The 19,687-nt window shown below is 36.5% G+C and overlaps 1 protein-coding gene across 5 annotated transcripts in view; it reads left to right on the top strand.

The window, feature by feature from the left end:
* Positions 1–578: 578 nt before the first annotated feature.
* Positions 579–19,687, top strand: part of arnt2 (aryl-hydrocarbon receptor nuclear translocator 2) — a 90,953-nt gene continuing 71,844 nt past the window's right edge. For 2 of the 5 annotated variants that reach the window (XM_059527380.1, XM_059527353.1), the window contains exons 1-3: positions 581–931; positions 15,838–15,952; positions 18,707–18,754. In XM_059527380.1, coding sequence (XP_059383363.1) covers positions 901–931; positions 15,838–15,952; positions 18,707–18,754 — 194 coding nt within the window. In that variant the 5' untranslated portion in view covers positions 581–900. Of the gene's footprint in view, positions 932–15,837; positions 15,953–18,706; positions 18,755–19,687 lie in introns of all 5 variants that reach the window. The other 3 variants (XM_059527362.1, XM_059527344.1, XM_059527370.1) reach the window with 3 other exon arrangements.

Raw genomic sequence — 19,687 nt, 5'->3', positions numbered from 1 at the left:
ACAGAAGATGTATGTGCATTAATTAAATATATATTTAGGTATATGCTAAATGTATGTTGTAAACAGTAAACCATGAAACTTATTTTTTTGAGTAAAATTATAGTGTTCAAAATTTCAGGAACAGTTTCTAATCTTACAGTAGGTTGTTCTTCAAATGTGAATATATGGAAGCCAAAACATTTTTTTTAAATGTTTTTAAAATATAGACTATTGATATTTGTGCATTTTTTTTATTTTTTAAAACACATTTTAGCAATTATATTTTGCCAGGTTTTTTTCTTTCTTTTTTTCTAGGGTACATAACGAGGCAGATTTTCACAATGAAACCTGACGTTAATTAAATGCATATTTTTAATGGATTTAATTTAAACAAAACAATACAAGAAAAAAAATCATGAAACAAAACTTTTTTGAATTATGAGTTTAAAACTAATATCGCTTCAGAGCAATTTTATTTTATTTTCACTCGAAAACCTCACAGACACGGTACATTTTATTATTTTATAGATCATCTCAGTACAGCCAGTGATGTCTGTGCTCATGACCGAAACAAAGCAACAGCGCCAGAGTGGCTTCCAGCCCGGTTTGAAGTTCTTGGAGGGCAGAAACGCGCTGAAGCTGCTGCGTGCGTGGATCCTGCCTTCATTAATTCAGCAGCGAAATCTCGCGGTGTTCACGCAACCTCTCAGACATCTTGCGTTTGTCAGACCACTACGAATCTGCTACACGCACGAGCAGAAACGCAGCAAAATCCCACCCAGCATCGCTCGATCGCCGTCACACCTTCACATGCGGGGCTGAACTGAGTTTGCGCGCTCGAGACACTCGGAGAGGATCGCGTGCGGCGTTATTTTCGTATTGTGCGTCATTTCTGCATTTCTGCGATTCCACCCAGGCAATATGGCAACACCCGCCGCTGTAAACCCATCGGGTGAGTAGCGATTTTACTCCTATGCTTTTAAAAACAACGTGTGTGGTGTTTAGACGGAAACCGAGCCTGGGCTTTTTACGCAATATTGTGTTTTCGCGCTAACAAAAGAAACCGCGACGCTTTAAACGCACGCGAGCACCCCCTCCCCCCTACACAAGTAATAACAGTGACATTTAGAATTTTAAACGCTACATTGTATCATCATGTAGACGGCTGTAATAACGTTCGTTCTTTGTAGAACGTCGTGCGAGTGGATTGTGACGTCAGAACCAAATGTATCACGTTTGGCTTTATTCTGCCGCTGTTCGTTGCTAATGCAAATTAGATGCTGAATACATTTGCCACAAGCTAGTACGTGCTTTGATTTCCTTGAAACGCGACTGTTGGATCTGCTACGTTGCTTATGGGACTGTAATAGGTATGTGAGGTTATAGCGTTATGAGATGGAGCGCTTAACACACATAACCGCTTTACTTCCTGCGCCTGTTGATTCCATTGCGAAATTGATGTGGAATAGTCAAGTTTATTGTCACAAGTACAGATCGGTTTTGCAAATATAATGCTGATTTTGATGCTTTTGTTACAACATACGGACACATAATCATCACTATATACAAATAAGTAGCAGGAATGAGACAAAACGGTAAAGTGACAGTGCGAGATGTAAACAAAAGCACGGATAGTTGGTGAAAGACTGTCATGAGCTCATGCAGATAACTTTTTAATACAAGTTTACATGAATGCGTCAAGTTTTTAGTCACTGAATAGAGAAAGACTGTTGAATTGTTTCTGTTTTAGGTTTTAATGCTGTCCTGCCTCCAGAGTCACGATGTTGTGGGCACCTGTGGTCTATTTTTAGTCGTCACAGATTGGTCTCGTGTTTAGATGTTTATCAGCTCATAATAACAACCAAAAAGGATATTGAAGGTCAAACTTATGAAAAATGAATGTAAGTTATATTTAAAATAGCAAAGATGGACAAATATATATAAATGTTGGAAAGTCAGAAGTCATGCTGCAAGTGGATAAAACATTTATAACTCTATAAAGCCCCAAATACAGTATGAAATGCATTACATTTTTAGATGGGACCAATTATTAAATTCACAGTTTATTTAATGCATAATTAAGATACGATTCTGATAGCTTTTAATGTAAATCAATGAGATATTTAGGCTATAGCACACTACATGCATAACCCTATATCTCCCAGTAATATGACTTAGTAAGATGATTTTTAAATGCTTAATTTTCAATGATCAAAAGCTCTATCATTTCAAAACTTAAAATGCAATGCAACGTAATGATTGAGAGACAAGCTAATAAGCATTGCTCAAAAGCCTGATGGGTCATATTTTCTACTCCCATTTCTAGGGATGCACGATCATGATTTTTCATCGCCGATACCGATTTTTTTTTACAAGCAAACTGGCCATTCTGATACTGATTTCCCATTCTTTTTTTATCTTTTAAGCAACAAACAAGAAAGAAGGGAAGTATGCATAAACAAGATGTTTATTTAGTATTTAATAGGCCAAACTGGCTTTTGGCTATTTGAAAACCATAACTGTAACCATCTGAAATTAATAGCAGTAACTGCACAGTAAGTAGCATACATTCAATACAAACATAGATGGTACAGACATCAGCATTTAGCTTTTTTTTTTAATTGGGTTGAAACTACATAGAACTGGCCTTAAATGAAAAAATTAACTGTAACCATGTGAAATTAAAGGCAACAACATAGTTCTACAATCCAAACAACACAATCAACACACATTCAATAAGAGGTTTTTTAATCAGCCTTCAGTATGTTTTAGTTTTTAAATTTGGTTTTAAATAAAAAAAACTGGTCTTTACCAGTGAGACTAAATAAAAGTATGCTATATAAATAAATTTTTCCAAAATGTTAAAATCAAATGATGTTGGTACGAATAAAACAAAGATGCAAAGTGTTTCATTCATCCAATAAAAAAAAGAAAAAAAAGTGTAATGATTCACATCTATATTTTTTTTTACTTGAGCCAATGAAAAATAAATAACTTATTGTCTCAAGTAAAAAAAATATAGATGTGAATCATTACCCTAAAAATTTTTAATTGGATGAATGAAACAGTTTTTTTCAGTGTGCTACAGCAGGTGATTTTTAAATCAAATTAAGTCGATGTAATTTTAAGGTAAAATAAAAATAATCATCCTAATGCAGAACTGACGTTTACTTCTGTCTTTTCAACCGTGTATGCAAGTTTTAATTTACAAAAAAAAAAAATTCAGTTTTGTCACAGTTTAATCCGTTTCGTTTTAGGGGTGCTCCGATCACGATCGGCCGATTGTTATGCGCATCTAGTCAGTAAAGCCGGTTCTCTAATCAGCGGTAAATTCCATCAGGTGCGTGATTTCACATAGAGCAGCTGTTACTACACAGAGCCATTGTTAACTGAGAAGCTGCGCAAATCCACGTTCATTTTCAGCGTTTATTTGCGCATCTTCTCATTTAACAACGACTCTGTGTAGTAACAGCTGCTCAATGTGAAACCACACACCTGAGGGAATTTACCGCTGGTTAGCGAACCGACTTTACTGATGAGATGCGCATTAACGATCGGCCGATCGTGATGGGAGCACCCCTTTGTTTCTCATCCAACACGTGAGAAGTTGAGCTGAACATCTCTTCACGGTATTCGCTTGTTAAGTCTGACGTCACATAGCAACGCTTCCGTGTCCAAACGCTCTGTAGATACAGACGGTTGGTCTGGGAATGCCCCCGGGAACTCCCCGTCGTGTGGTGTGAATTTAGCCCGTGGGGGAAAACATTGCCTTGGCGCCAATTGAAATACATGGGACAATCACGCCGAAGAGTTGCTGTGTCTACAAGCAATAAGCTGTGAGGATGATCAAGGGAAGTTGTGGAATCCCAAGACTAAGCATGTATGTGTGCAGTAGGCATTTCATCACAGACAGGCTATATTAACATCAAGTTCATTATTAACGTTATCAAAACTGTGTAAGGTTGTTTCAGAAAGTGGCATGCATATATAATAGCCTTAACATTCTACCTGAAGCTAAACTATGTAACGTTAGCCTAGTGTCGAACATAAACCCACTTAAAAAAGCGCGTGGACACGTAACAACTTAGTTTTGTGTCAGAACTTTTACACTTTCATTCATAAATTCACCCCATCTGTGTTTGCGAAGCGATTGAATCGCGGAATCCAGTCAAAAATAGAACTTACTGTATAAAGTAGAACGTCACGGAATTTGGCTATTTTTTAATGAATACATCTACATTAGGGCTGTAAAATGAATCAAATATCGATATGGACTACTGTATATGAATATTAAAGTTAAAAGAGACTACAATTGTTCTACGTGTCTCTGGGAATGAGGGCTCTATGTGCATTTTTGTCATTCAAATACACACGATGTTCGCAGTGTTTTCCCCCACGCCGACTCCGCCCTCACCACGCCCCCAGCTATGACTAGATGCCGACTGTATCTATCAGTTACCACAAGAAAACAACAAAAGTTGCTAATATAAACTCACAATGTGATAGAATACTAGCGATAAAGTTATAATCTTAACCTTTAACTCCTTACCGAAGTCCCAGATAGGCAGACAATGAAAATATAAATATAAAAAAATATATATAAAAATTATTTGTGTTTGGGGGGCTGTGAGTACGGAGATTGTAGTGTAACGTTATACTGTAAGTTTGAAACCGTTTTGCTTAAATTATTAATATGAAAAAACAGTGCTCATAAACGGCTGCTGAGGTCGAGTGAAGCGAGTTGAGGCTTGGACCCGGAAACAGTGCTTCTTAAGTCATCACTTAACAACCGAATACTTGTGTTCAGGGTGCGGACGGGTACACTATACGCTCGGGCAGCTTCAGTGCGCGCAGGAAAGGGACTTAAGGCCGGTGACACTGGCTGCGTGGCGTTTCTGCTGCGTGTCAGGAGCGTGGCGGCTGCCTCGCGTTTTCTGTGTCTTTACAGTCGTGGCTAAAAGTTTTGAGAATTACATAAATATTATTTTTCAAAAAGTTTGCTGCTAAACTGCTTTTAGATCTTTGTTTCAGTAGTTTCTGTGATGTACTGAAATATAATTACAAGCACTTCATACGTTTCAAAGGCTTTTATCGACAATTACATGACATTTATGCAAAGAGTCAGTATTTGCAGTGTTGGCCCTTCTTTTTCAGGACCTCTGCAACGCCCTCCTTTTAACATGTCAAGTCTGCCATTCTAACCCAATCAGCCTGACATAATGATCTCCAGCCTTGTGCTCGTCAACATTCTCACCTGAGTTAACAAGACGATTACTGAAATTATCTCAGCAGGTCCTTTAATGACAGCAATGAATTGCATTGGAAAGGTTTTTTTGGGATTAAGTTAATTTTCATGGCAAAGAAGGACTATGCAATTCATCTGATCACTCTTCATAACATTCTGGAGTATATGCAAATTGCTATTATAAAAACTTAAACAGCAACTTTTCAAATTTCCAATATTTATGTAATTCTCAAAACTTTTGGCCACGACTGTACACACCAGAAGCGTGCCTGACGCGGCGCTGGCGCGCTGCTGCTGCTGTAGGTGACATAGAGGGAGGCCGCCGACAGACCAGGATCTTGTCTTCATGTCAACAATATAAACTTTTTTTTTTACACACCTACAACTACGCCTACTGATAAAGGACACCGTCAACAGTTTTGACGGCAAAATATACTATGTTTGACAGGTGCAATGTTTGAAAATCGATATTTATTTATTTATTTTTTAAATTACATTTATATCTGAATTTATGTGAACCTATAGACTTTCAAACACCAAAATGTCATGAATTAATATCTATTTGTGTACAAGACGCGCGGCTCACACAGGCAGTCTGCAAGCTCTAACCTGTTAACATGGGAGCCGAATTAAAAACGGACACGCCACGCAGCTGAGACGCTAGTGCCACACACAAGGGCACTTCCGGAAAAATCGGCCGAAAAAAGAACAAAAACCAGCCGATTGCCGATCGCGTATTTTAAGCAAAAACCGGCCGGTTCCTATTTATGGCGGGTCAACCGGTGCATCCCTACTCATTTCTAAATTTTTCTACAAAGCCATGTAGGATAATCAAGTAAACCTAAGTTGATTTAGTCAAGTAAGTGTTCATCTTGAAATGTAACTAAAAATATAAAAGTAAGTCTTATGTTTACGATCAGTAAAGTTTACACAGCAGAAAAAAAAAACACGTGGACCACGAGCTGAAGGGAGACATTTGTACAATTGTACTAAAAAATCCCTTTGGTTGCTGGAAAAGTATGTACCACATATAAGATGTCAGAAAGCAGGTAGCATATTATGTGTGACAGGTTATTGGAAAAGTTTTTGTCATGTTGAAAATTAAGATGTTTGCCTTAGAAATTCACGCATCAGCTATTTTACAAAAGCACAATATTATCTGCTTCTATAGTTCTCCTGATAAACCCAATACTCTGTTTAAAAAGATCATCTGATAAACCTTGTGCAACAGACTTCAATTAAACAAACTTGTTTAGTGATTGTTCACAGGAAACGTGTCAAAGAAGCCTACTGCTACTCAGTGCTCAGTTTTAGTCGCTTGCTAAAGTAAATTACACTCCCTGACTCAATTGCCTCCATGAACACTCTTTCCCCCCAGCAGGCAATTCCTTCCCAACCACCTCATTGTAAATGCAAATGAGTCAAAATGAATGAAGAATTTGAGCATTATTAGCACCTGGTTGACATGCCGAGCTGCCAAGCACACTTTAAAATGCACAAGAGCACTCCCTTGATGGAGTCACGTGACTGTAGTTGAACTGAGGGGCACTATGTTTTAAAGTCAGCAAGCTTTTATTTCACTTGCTTCACAAATCTGCTGGCCGTCTGTACGTTTACCATTATATGCCCACAACGCTTAACAAAGAGCCCCGGTTGCAGCACAGTCACGATAAGAACGTGTTTTGTACAATAGCACTAGGTGTTTGGGAATGGGGATAACAGGCACAGTTGATTAGCCACAGTTCGGACTGTTTGCCGACCTCTTGTGTTTGTGAAGGAAGCCTCTCTGTTGAAAGCAGTGACAGATAACAGGACTGAGTAGACGTGTAGCATTGCTAAGGAATTCTTTGCATATGGTGTGCTACATGAGCTAGCAAATGCTTAGGAATGTACTTTTTCTCATTTTCATTTCTACCTTTGCTGGATTTGGGATTTGAGAAAGGCTGAGATTGAAGTATGATGATATACACTTGATAGTATAAGTTTGTGAAATATGCTATAGTGTTGGGCGATATGGTCATTTTTCAAATCGTCATATCGTCAGCCCGTGAGATCGACGATACACGATCTTATCGTGCATGGGTGGAGCAAGAGAGAGACTCTTTGTTCTTGTGTTTTAAACCGTGCAGGTGCGTGAGAGAGCCTATGGAATCACCAATTATTGAAAAAATATACTTTAAAACATACTGATAAACTAATGTTAAATATAAAAATACTGTATTTAAAACAGCTACGTTCATATATAGTCGGACACAACTGTCATATCGTGCGTCCTGTGACAATTTGCCGCATCTGTGTGCGGAAGTTATCAGTCTAAATGTTCTGCATAATCAGTCAACGGTGAAAATAAATATTATGTTTCATTTAAAGTCCAACAGTTTAACACTAATATTGGGCATAAACGAACAAGTTAAATATAAAGTATTTAAAACAGGTAAGTTGATATATTTGGAGTAAAGTTGAATTGAACTGATGCATCAGTCATACAGCGCTCCGGACCGCGCGCCTCATGACGAGCTCGACGCACCGCAACAGAAACAAGAATGAGATGCATTCTAACATAACTGTGGCATTAAACTCAGTGAGGGCTCGTTTAAAATAGTGCACATATATAGGCCATTCAGATTACTTGTTAAAGTGCAATGAAACACCTTATATCTGCAGACGATGTACGTCTGTTTGTGGATAGTAACGGCCAAAACTCTGTATTGCATGCATCACATTATAGTGCGGTGTGCATGAAAATAATAACAAGGCTGCAGAGCAAACTTATCATCCATAGTGGTTCTCACGTAGTCCTTCTACTCATCACCACATAGTGAGTGTTATAAGTGATAAGTCTAATAGAAGGTCTACGTGAGAACCACTATGGATGATAAGTTCGCTCTGCCGCCTTATTAATATTTTGTCTTTATTTGTAACACCAAGAAAGAGTTCATCTGTCATGTGTGAGAAGAGCGTGTTGTCGTGTAGCAGCCATTAAATGTGTGGGACACCAACTCCTCGTTTTCTATCTCTTTCATTTCATGGATTTAACGAGTTATCAGAGTCAAGGCGGACAGTTTCAGTGACTACAGGCTCTGATCCTCCTGCGCTCGCACGCGCTGTGTGTGTGTGTGAAATGCGATGCTGAAATGAAATAGCTGGGCAGTTTTATTTTAATAAGCAGCCTAATAAAAATAATAGTTATTATTATTATAATCTAATACATTAATAGGAAAATGAGCCTAATATCATCTTGATTATCGACAGAAATCTGCTTATGTCGATATCTCTGACTATCGTCGATACACGATACTATCATCTATCGGCACAACCCTAATATGCTATATACTGTTTATAATGTATTCCGCTGATACATTTTACAGATGTGTGTTTATTGGCTGTTTATCATTTTAAAGTCAGTACCACCTGTTTTATAATATTTATAATGATTTGAGTCTTATGTTATTGGGTGTCTCATCATGTGAAGCTACTTATTTGTGTGTGTGTGTGTATACAGTACAGACCAAAAGTTTGGACACACCTTCTCATTCAAAGAGTTTTCTTTATTTTCATGACTATGAAAATTGTAGATTCACACTGAAGGCATCAAAACTATGAATTAACACATGTGGAATTATATATGGAATATATATATATATATATATATATATATATATATATATATATATATATATATATATATATATATATATATATATATATATATATATATGGTGCACAATGCACATGGTTCATAACATTGCAGTTTGTCTCAGCGATGCCATAAACTTTTATTTCATTTTCTGAAGGGATTTAGGACCTTCAAGAGACCTTTATTGAAATGTCTGTAAAATAAAACACATTTCTATCAGTGGAGTTAAATTGGTTGTTTTATTTATGTAAATACTTTTCTGAAATAATAGGGCAACATTTCATTTCACTGAACTTTTACTTGCATTTATATGTGCTACACCTATTTATTATGTGAAAAAAACAAGTTTCTAATCACCAAATGGACATTGTTTACCAGTTGTTTGTTGTTTTGCCATATTAAAAAGTTGCATTCAGAATGAATAATTTTTGGCTGGTTAGTTTCAGTAACAAAAATAAATTTTGAGTTCTGAATGCAACGTGTTTTCATAGCTTGTTGAACTCTTTGATAATCAAAATTTTCTTTATATGGCCCATTTTTATTCTGATGCGCATGCTGATACATTTGCAAGTGATTGGACTTATGTCAAGAAATACAACATGGTGCTCATCCATCAGTTTCTGTAAGCTCTTGAAATGAGAATAAAGCTAAAAAAAAGTCACAGAGGATAATTGCACATGCATTACTGAAGCATACTTTCGGTTTTCTGTTGACCATCATGTCTGAAATATCCCAAACCTTTGGCAGTGTGAACTTTCCTTGGCTGAGTAACAATACCCAGAAGAGAAGAGTTATTGTTCACATGTGCATGCTGCTTTCAGAGGAAGGATGTTAATTCAGTACTTTGTAGATTCTTCCTTTAAACTCGGAGGTTTCTGAACCATTCCTTCTCGGAAGCACTCAATTAAGAAACTCTTTTCTACATGGAAATGTGCTAAGTGTCGCTTCGACCTCATCGACACCCAGAGATTCTACTGATTCTACAGAGATTCACTCTCTTTTAAGTGATGCTGGAGAATAAAGATTTACTAGTAATATAGTAAAAATTGCCTACACATGAGTTATTATTGGTTGATATTTGGCCATTTTTAGATCATCATCAGTGGCTGATGACCATGTTGTTTTGACGAGTTAACAAACTAGCATTGGCTCTCTTTACCAGCAGCCCAATTTGTTTTCATTTAGTTTGTGAGTGTTAATATCATTGCCACTTTTACTGTATAGCATATATGTGTGCATCTCAACTGCAATAATTCGGTTGTATGTGATATAGACCTTATGGGTTGATATTTTTCTTCCTTTGCTCACGAAGGCTGCAGTTATTTAAATAAAAAATAGTTAAAACTGTAAAATTTACAAATATTATTACGATATTAACTTTTTTTATTATTTAAATATATATTAAAATGTATTTTATTCCTGTGATCAAAGCAGAATTTTTTGCATCGTTTGACATCAACATCATTCATCAATTCGACTGAGCCTCTGCCACATACCCACAATCCTGTGCTGAATCTCAAGTCCTGATAATCCAGATCTGAATCGTTCCTTCAAAGAAATCAATTTATCTAAGTTTACCAGTCACAGCACAGACCCGCAAAGATGGGCAGCGCTCCAAGACACATGGTGTTCTGGGAAGGTTTTCTTTACACTTTAATTGAAGAATTTGCTCATTTGGCCTGTTTCTGTCTCAATGGAGTTCGCTTCTCACGCAAAATACAAAATGAGACGTGCTGTCCACATTTGTAAAGAGCTCAGACATTACATGTGCTCCTAAGGGATGGGGCCTGAAAGTTTTGTTTAGGGGCGGATCTGAATGAAGCAGGCCTCTGGTCATTAGAATGATTCGGAGGAGAGAAGAGAGAGGAGTGTGTGAGCTGTTGAGTCGTAATTTAAAATGAGAGACAGCAGTGTCCTATCTGTCGTCCAGCCTTCACGCCTTCCCACGAGACAGATTGAGTTTGACCTGAGGGCTTTCTGACAGAGAACGACTACGGATGAGGAAGCTTTAGAAAGTTCTGCAAAGCAGTGAGGTGTCTGAAAAGGAGATATTTTGAAGAATGTTCTCAAAGATTTTTCCATGCGGTGAAAGAATACGGTTGACCAATGATCCCTCTAAGCTGCACGTGTATGCGGCCATGAACTTTTTCCACCGTGGCTGTGCAGAAGAAATAATGTTCCACACACGCATAAATGAGTTAGGAAAGCCTGTGCAAACTGTACTTCATTGGGATGTTTATAGCTATAGAAGACTTCACGTTCACTTTTTTTAAAAATATTTAACTTCGAGATCTCAGTTTAAATGTTTCAGTTTGTTTTGATATTATATTATATTATATTAGGCCTATATTATAATCCTAATAAATAATTGAGCTTGTTTTTTAATGGACTCTCTTATGCTCATTAAGGATGTATTTATTTGATCGAAAATACGGAGAAAACAAACAGTAATATTTTGAAACAATATTGCAATTTCTAATACTGGTTTCCTATTTTAATATACTTTAAAATAAAAATGATTTCCGTGAAGCAAAGCTGAATTTTCAGCATCATTACTCCACTCTTCAGTGTCATATGATCCTTCAGAAATCAGTATAATATGCTAATTTATTATCAGTGTTGAAACTGTTGTGCTGCTTAATATAGATTTATTGGAACCCGTGATACTTTTTTCTTTGATTAATTAAAAAATTTAAAAGAACAGCATTTATTCAAAATAGAAATATTTTCTAAAAAAATATAAGTCCTTACTATCACTTTTGAATAGTAGTGTATATTGTAAAAAAAAATCATTTTCTTTTTTTTTTTAATAACTTTTTATTTATCAAAGAATCCTGAAAAAATCTCACAGGTCCAATAAAATAAAACAAATAAAGCAGCAATGTAATGTAATGATGCTGAAAATTTTGTCTCATAGGAATAAAGGACACTTCTTTAATAAACATTATTGATCCCAAACTTTTGAATGGCAGTGTAAAAAAAAAAGGAAGGGGAAAAAAAAAAAAAAAAGGTTTTCTCAGGTAACCTGAAATGTATATCATTTAGTCACTGGTCACACACACACACACACACACATAGAAATAACAATAGTTTGCATAATCTTAAAAGTGAACTTGTGGCAGTTTTTAGCCCGTCTGAATTCTCTTCATGGATTAGGGATTCTCTTGTACCTTCATATGTACTGAGGTGTAAGTTTGTAAATCTCATAAATGAATAATGAAAACTCTGTGCAAGGGTCTGCTCAGCTCCAGAGTACAGGAGACTAGGGCTGCAACTAACGATTATTTTGATAATCGATTAATCTGTCGATTATTTTTACGATTAATCGATTTATGTACTTATATTTTAGTTTTTTCCATTTTTCCCCCCTAAGTAAATTATTAATAAATGGTCTTTATCCTTCAGCATAGATTTTTAAGAGATTTTAACCATTTTGCACTGTCATATCCTAATCAAAAATATACCTGGAGTTGTTTTATTGTGTTAGTAATCCTATGTCGAACTCTTCTGCAATCAGAACACTGACCCATACTCTAGTAAATTTCACAAGGAGATTTCAAATAATGTTTTCACCATGGCAGTCCTTAGAGCTCCTAAAGTAGTTTAACATCCTGAACAAAGCTTATTAAGGAATCTTTCAGAACATATTTACACGAAGAATAAGGATAAAACAGAATAAAATTGCAGTGCGTTGTATTTTATTATTTACTGGGAAACAGCTTTATAGCTTATGCTGTGAAATTGTAAACAATCCTTCGAATAAAGTGCCAGTGGCATGAAACCTGAATGGAACTCACAATTTAAAGTAAAATCCATCAGAAGGTTGTCCAGAAAAAAAAATTGGACAGTCACACACAAAAAACCTGCTGTGTGAAAAAGAGCAGTGAATACTTAGAAAAAAGGGCATTTCAAATATCTTTAAACATTTACCTCTCTCATTCAGTCATAATTAGGCTGCACGACTGAATTTTGAACTGGTAAACGACAAACTGATCACAGAACATGTTTGTAAAGCTTTAAATGTTAACTGTTAAAAAGCAATGTTATCAGCTTTTACGACTAAACATTTGCAAACAACATTGTACTGGAGAATCTGCACAAATAAAAGTCTTAGGGGCCGTTCACATATCGTTCCTAAAAACGCGTGGAAAACGCTAGGCGCGCCGCTTTCTCCTTCTTTCCAAAGCGCTCGCGCAGAAGCGCCCCTGAGGCGTCTGCCTTTGCTAAGCAACCATGACGTGCTCTCTCCTTGAAGACGCGGAAATTTCAGCAAATGATAAATGGATTTGCAGCTCAAAAAATCGCTTGCAGTAGCTCTGCTACTAAATTTATTTCAAAATGGAAATCCATATACAGCTATGATCAGCTGTTCCCTCATCTTAGCTGAGCTTTCAACGTTGTTACGGGAAAGGATGAAGCTGATTGGTTAGTTCTTGTCACATGACCCGCGATGCGCTTGCAGCATTCTGAAAAGTTGAGATGTTTTTAACTCGATGCGGTGCGGTGTTGGAAATAACGAACTTGAGCGCGCAAAAGATGCGATATGTGAACGTCCCCTTAAACAGTTCAGTAGTGCAGAGTTTACAGGTTACTCTTCTTTTTTGAAGGCTCAAAGTAAAGTACTCCCAGTCTCCCACATCCCGCTAAATGCTGCAGAGACGCTTTTCGGGAAGCACGTGACATAAAACGAGGCCAGCTATTGGCTATTCGCTACTTCTCCTGCTGTACTGGCTGAGTAAAACCTCCGGTGGCTCATTACTGCCACACTTTGGTCACCGCAGATTTGAAATATGCATGAAATGAGCCGCTTACGGCAAATAAAAGTTATTTAGCAACGAATCGATGACTAAATTAGTTGACAACTATTTTAATAATCGATTTTTATCGATTAAATCGATTCGTTGTTTCAGCTCTACAGGAGACTTCATCAAATATTAATATGATTCTGCAATCCTCGAGCTGAACATGTCGGAGTGTGTTCATTTTCTCAGCAAGCTGCTGTTGGCGATGTTAGCTGTGTGTGTGTGTCACAAACTGATGTTGTAATTAGTAATTTTTTCTTGCATTCTGACCAGTAACACACTAAATTCTATATAAATCATAATAAAAATCCTATATAAATAAATATATGTTTGTGTGTACACTGTTCAAAAGTCTGGGTTTTGTAAGATGAAAATTCTACTTTGTGTCACAGGAATAAATTACAGTTTAAAATGCATTCACATAGACAACAGTCATTTTAATTGGCAGTAATATTTCATAATATTAATGCATTTTTGAATAAATGCAGCTTTGGTGAGCATAAGTTACTAATTTCACAAACATTAAAAAAATCTTAACTGACCCCAAACATTTGTATGATAGTGTAGGCCTACTGTGAAATTTGATGTGCGTGTTATTGCTCTGATTATATTTTGTCAGCTTTGACGTACCAAGTCGGTACTAAAAAATTTTAAATGTGACGGTAGCCTACCAGGTTTCTTTAGTACCGAGGTCCCATTCAAACCCGGTTCAGCGCTATGATTTCCGCGAAGCAGAAAACGAGAACGGAATCTCAAAATCCAGTCATGAAAATGAAACTTACATTTTAATATGGACAGTCATAGAATTTGTCAAAGTTAGCATAAATTAATCAAATCAAATCTCCATATGGACCAGTATCTGTAAATGTTAAGCCGCAAATGTTGCTTGAAATATGAATCCGTGTTCTGCGCGTCTCTGTGTGAATTAATGAATGGCAGAGACGTGCAGGTTTGTTTACTACATAGACTGAAGCGCATGACGCTTGCATTAATTTCAGCATCTGAGCTTCAGAGTTCTCTCTCCATCAAGCGATCTTTTCAGTTTCTCACACATGCAAAAGAGAGAGAGAGAGAGAGTCTTACCACGCTGAATCGACACGCTATATGTAAACTATTCTTTGTTGTCTTTTCCTGTAATGGAGTTCATTTAGAATTATTCATATTCATTTTTGAACAAGCAGAAGACATACCGGTTTCCCCGGTAGTGGGCGGAGCTATTGCGCAAATGGCAATTTCATTGGCTAGCGCTGATTTAGTACCGCCCCTGTTTTGATTTCAGCAAATCATTTTGACCGAACGCAGACAACGTGATTAATATTCATGAACCCAGCAGCTCATCAATTCATAGTGCATTGGATATACATTAGTATGATAGTAGAATTAGTAGTAGTATTATATTTTAATAATAATTAATATGAATAATAATTCATATGATCTATTACTATTTTTTTTTACAGAAACCATCAATGACCAAAAATATCTTCAATATCATCACCACCAGTTTTAAGTTCAGTTAAAATGACAAATATGCATTCATTAGGCCTAAAAGTAAATTTTTACATAAAGGCATTGTGCTAGAAATATTACTATTATTTAGTGAAATGTATGTGATACTGCTACTACTGTTGAAAAAAATTATAAAACTTTATTTTTTAAAGAAATAAATCACAATATTTCTTACATGAAAATCCCCTTTATTTACCAGAAATAAAATGTGTTTAAATTTCATAAATTAAAAGACAAATTAAATTTGGGTGAAACTTGTTTACTGTTTTTCATAATTATATAACTTGTAGAAAAACACAATTGTAAATAAGTATAAAGAATGGCATTGGTTTTATTTTTAGTGCTAAAAAGTCTTTTTTTTTAATTAGCATATTTTTGTGTTTTGCTTTGGTACCGAAATTGGTACCGAGAACCGTGGATTTTCACTGGTATCGGTACCGAATACTGAAATTTTGGTACCGTGACAACACTACTTTGACGGATAATTAATACTGCAAATGCATGTTTTACAAAGAGTAGATGATATGTTTACTGTTTATTAAAAATGTATTAATGCTTGCTTGTTGTTTTATTTGTCATCTAGACTAGATCATCATTTATACACCAGCTGTATGTATGTGAAGTCAGTGTTTCTGTGCTTGATGGTGAAGATGTTTTGGGTCTTTCAGAAATGGGCACGGATCTGCCAGGGCCGGTGGTCATGCCGGGCGCTGTGGTGGGCGCGGGTCAGGTCAGGATGGCGGGAGCAATGCCGGGGCGAGGGGGCAAGCGGAGATCAGTGGGGTGAGTTATTATGCTGAGCAGCATATTATTCCGATTCTCTGTTTAATATGACAAGTAAAAGCTCAGTATAGTGTCTTGCAAATGACAAAAATGTTAATAGAAAGGTCTGAATTACCCATTTTCAGATGTGTTGTGTAGCTGTTCAAAGAGGATTCGGGTACTGTTGCACATGTTTTGGCCCTTTTTGTTCGTTCTTTAATAGTCCATTAAAAAAAAAGCACATTCATAATTAGATTATTATTATACTTACTTGAATTAATGCATGAATGATTGTTTATTCAGATATCCAGTTGCTCTTAAAGAATGAAACCATATCCGTGCATATTTGGTTCTATTCTATGTTTATAATTTCTTTCTACATAACTTCTTATTGCATCAGATGTGTGATTTACACGTTTGTTAGTCTATTGAAAGTTATGTGATGCTTACAGCAGGAAACATCATGAAGCAGGAGTGCTTTAATGAGCTCATGAAATAATTGGACTGTCTCTCAGAGCCCATTATGAAGGAGCGCTCTCTTTGTCTATTATGTAACACTTTATTATTTGTTTTGCCATTGAAAAGGCGTTCGGTGTGAATGAAAGGAAGTAAGAACATTTCATTTATTGATTATCTTCCTCCTGGATCTCCAGTACTGACATTACTGAGCTACATGCACTTTTTAATACTTTATTAGAGCAAAATTGCTCTCATATTTTTCAGATAATCAACCACATTTATGCTGCATTTTCTGAAAAAACAATATAAATGAAAATTTAAAACAGAATTATTCTGTGCCCATTATAGTGAAATATAAGAATATTATATATAATCCTTTATTTTTTGATATTGCAGTGTCATAAAAGAGCCCAGTGTATAGCTGCCCAAATAACTGTACAATAGCAGAACAACTCATTTGTCTCAATAGGTTACAGTTGCATCTGCTGTGTTGGAGACAGGACTTCCATTCCCAGCATGCACCACAGCATGAATAAATCATGCAGCTCAGTGTTTTATCTGGGGGGTATTCCAGAAAGCAAGTTATGTGACATACCTGGGTATGTTTAAGAGTAAGTAAGCGGATAACCTCAACTTTCGGTTCCAAAAACGCAGGTAACTTTCAGGGTATGTTAGTAGTCATAGCAACTCACTCTCTGAACCAGGATTAGTTCACTTATATATATATATATGTGTGTGTGTGTGTGAAAGTGAAAAAAAAGTGAAAGTGACGTGACATTCAGCCAAGTATGGTGACCCATACTCAGAATTCATGCTCTGCATTTAACCCATCCAAAGTGCACACACACAGAGCAGTGAACACACACACACACACACACACACACTGTGAACACACACCTGGTGCAGTGGGCAGCCATTTATGCTGCAGCACCCGGGGAGCAGTTGGGGGTTCGATGCCTTGCTCAAGGGAACCTAAGTTGTGGTATTGAGGGTGGAGAGAGCCCTGTACATGCACTTCCCCCACCCACAATTCCTGCTGGCCCGAGACTCGAACTCACAACCCTCTGATTGCGTGTCCGAGTCTCTAACCATGAGGCCATGACTTCCCCTAAATGTAAAGAGCTAATTAACAAAAGAAGAAGAAACAGCTTGGCGCGCCTTTTCTTAGCGTCCGTTTCTATAGTGACTCGTCAATTCATTGCTCTGTTGAGAATGTCTTGAGTCTTAACCAGGAACATACTCTGAAATGAATGAACTTACTCCCGGACTCGTTTTTGGAACCACATACCTCGAATAAGCAAGGTTTGGGGTTAATCAACCGAGAGTTCAGGTTTTAGTTCAAGGTAAGTTAACCCTGCTTTCTGGAATACACCCCTGTTGACTGAATGGTATGTGTATCAGCATCAGACACTATCAGTGTAGTGTGATTCTAAATAAATAACTTATTGAAAAATGTTTGTAAATACAATTTTTTTTTATTTTTTATATTTCTCCTTTATTAAATTAGATAATAAAAAAAATCATAATTTATAAAAATGTAAAATGACTTTTTCATTTAATATATATATATATATAATTTAATTTATTTTAAATAACAATATAATTTCTTTTATTTTTTATATTTTTCTTTGAAATTTCTATGCTTAGTTATTGGTTAAAAGAACGCATTTCTAAATGGCCACATATGACCTGCTTGATACCTGCCTTGACACTTTTAAGAAAGGAGCTACTGTAGAAAGAATCATAGGTGATATAATATAATATAGTTTAGGAGGTTTTTAGTTTTTAGCCTGTTAAACTTCAATTTAAATTGAATACTCCTACTCGCTCTGTTTCGTGCTGATGCATATTGTCCCCTAACAAGAGGTGGTTTCCATGGAGAACACACTTTACCTGCCCACACAAGGACATCAGATCGGCTCTGATTCATAAAACTTCTCTCATACTCAGTCAGTTCTAAATTCATCACAAACGGAAACTTTTGTCCCTCACGTCAGAAATCAAGTGAAATTTGGAAAATTTGTTTCTACAAGTAGGTTGACCAAGTTTTATGTTGCAGACTGTAAACATTTCAGTTCCTCTGACTGTAATAATACCCCCCCCCCCCCCCCCCCCCAAAAAAAACAACAATGTTTTGTGATTGGTTTCTGTTATCTGTATTTAGTTTGATTGGCTTTTCTGTTTACTGTGTTGCGGTTTGTTGATTAGCTTCTCTGTTCAAGTTTATTAAGATTCATATACAGCAGTGTCTGTTGCATTAGCTGCCCGTCTATAAGCGTTTTAAATGAGCAAGTCTATTTTGTTCTCTTGTTTCAGGATGGACTTTGATGACGAGGACGGCGAGGGACCCAGCAAATTTTCAAGGCAAACTTTTTCCATTGTTTGCAAGCTTTCCAAACAAACATTCAGACCACGCACCATGTCCTTTCTTTTATATTTTCTGTTGTTTGACCGTGTCTTTCAGCTGTGCCACAGCGTTTGCGCCATTTCAAGACATCGCTCATGTTATGTCGCCCTCAACTTATGGTTTCCTTTCAGTTCTTGTTCTTTTAAAGGAGCTGTATCCATAGTTGCGCTGCGCCTGACGGTAAAGACGCCTCACATTTAGCTAGCATTGGAATGGAGACACTGACCCCTGCTGGAGATACAGGACTCACTCCAGCAGTTCCTCTCCCGCTTGGAGCAAGTGCTCGCTAAAAAAGAGAAAAGAAATAGCTTTCGTTAAATAATCACCATCACGTTCTTCCAAACCTATATGCTGATTCACTGCATGCAGCACTGAATGATACGCTGGAAATGTGTAGGCTTTACTTTTGAAACAATTTTGACCTAGACTTTAATAGTAAATTTCACTAATAATTGCAAAGAAGTGGCAAGCAAACGTTTTAATAAACAAAATTGAAAACAGATTCTGTAAATTGTGCTTCAGTATTTTTTAATTAATTAATTTATTTTATAAAGTGTACATGATAATTTATACTCCAAAGATAAAGCATTGCTTTCTTCAAAACAGTTATGAAAAATGAACTATGCACACAATTTGTAGGACTTTGTGTCTAAATATTAGTTATCAGTGACTGAAAGCTTAAAAAATATCATCAAATCTAATAATGAAAAGAAGCATATGGGTTTGGAACCACACTGTATGTATGTATGTGTACACACACACACACATATACAGCGGGGAAAATAAGTATCTGTATATGTATGTGTGTGTGTGTGTGTTTGTGTGTTTGTGTGTGTTTGTGTATATATAAACACACATATGACATGACACAGCATAAGTTCCAAAGGTCA

This window comes from Carassius carassius, chromosome 3 (assembly GCF_963082965.1).
Source record: "Carassius carassius chromosome 3, fCarCar2.1, whole genome shotgun sequence".
In the NCBI taxonomy this organism is placed as follows: Eukaryota; Metazoa; Chordata; class Actinopteri; order Cypriniformes; family Cyprinidae; genus Carassius; species Carassius carassius.
Note: the sequence above shows the minus strand (reverse complement) of the source record. Positions and strands in the feature narration are given on the sequence as shown.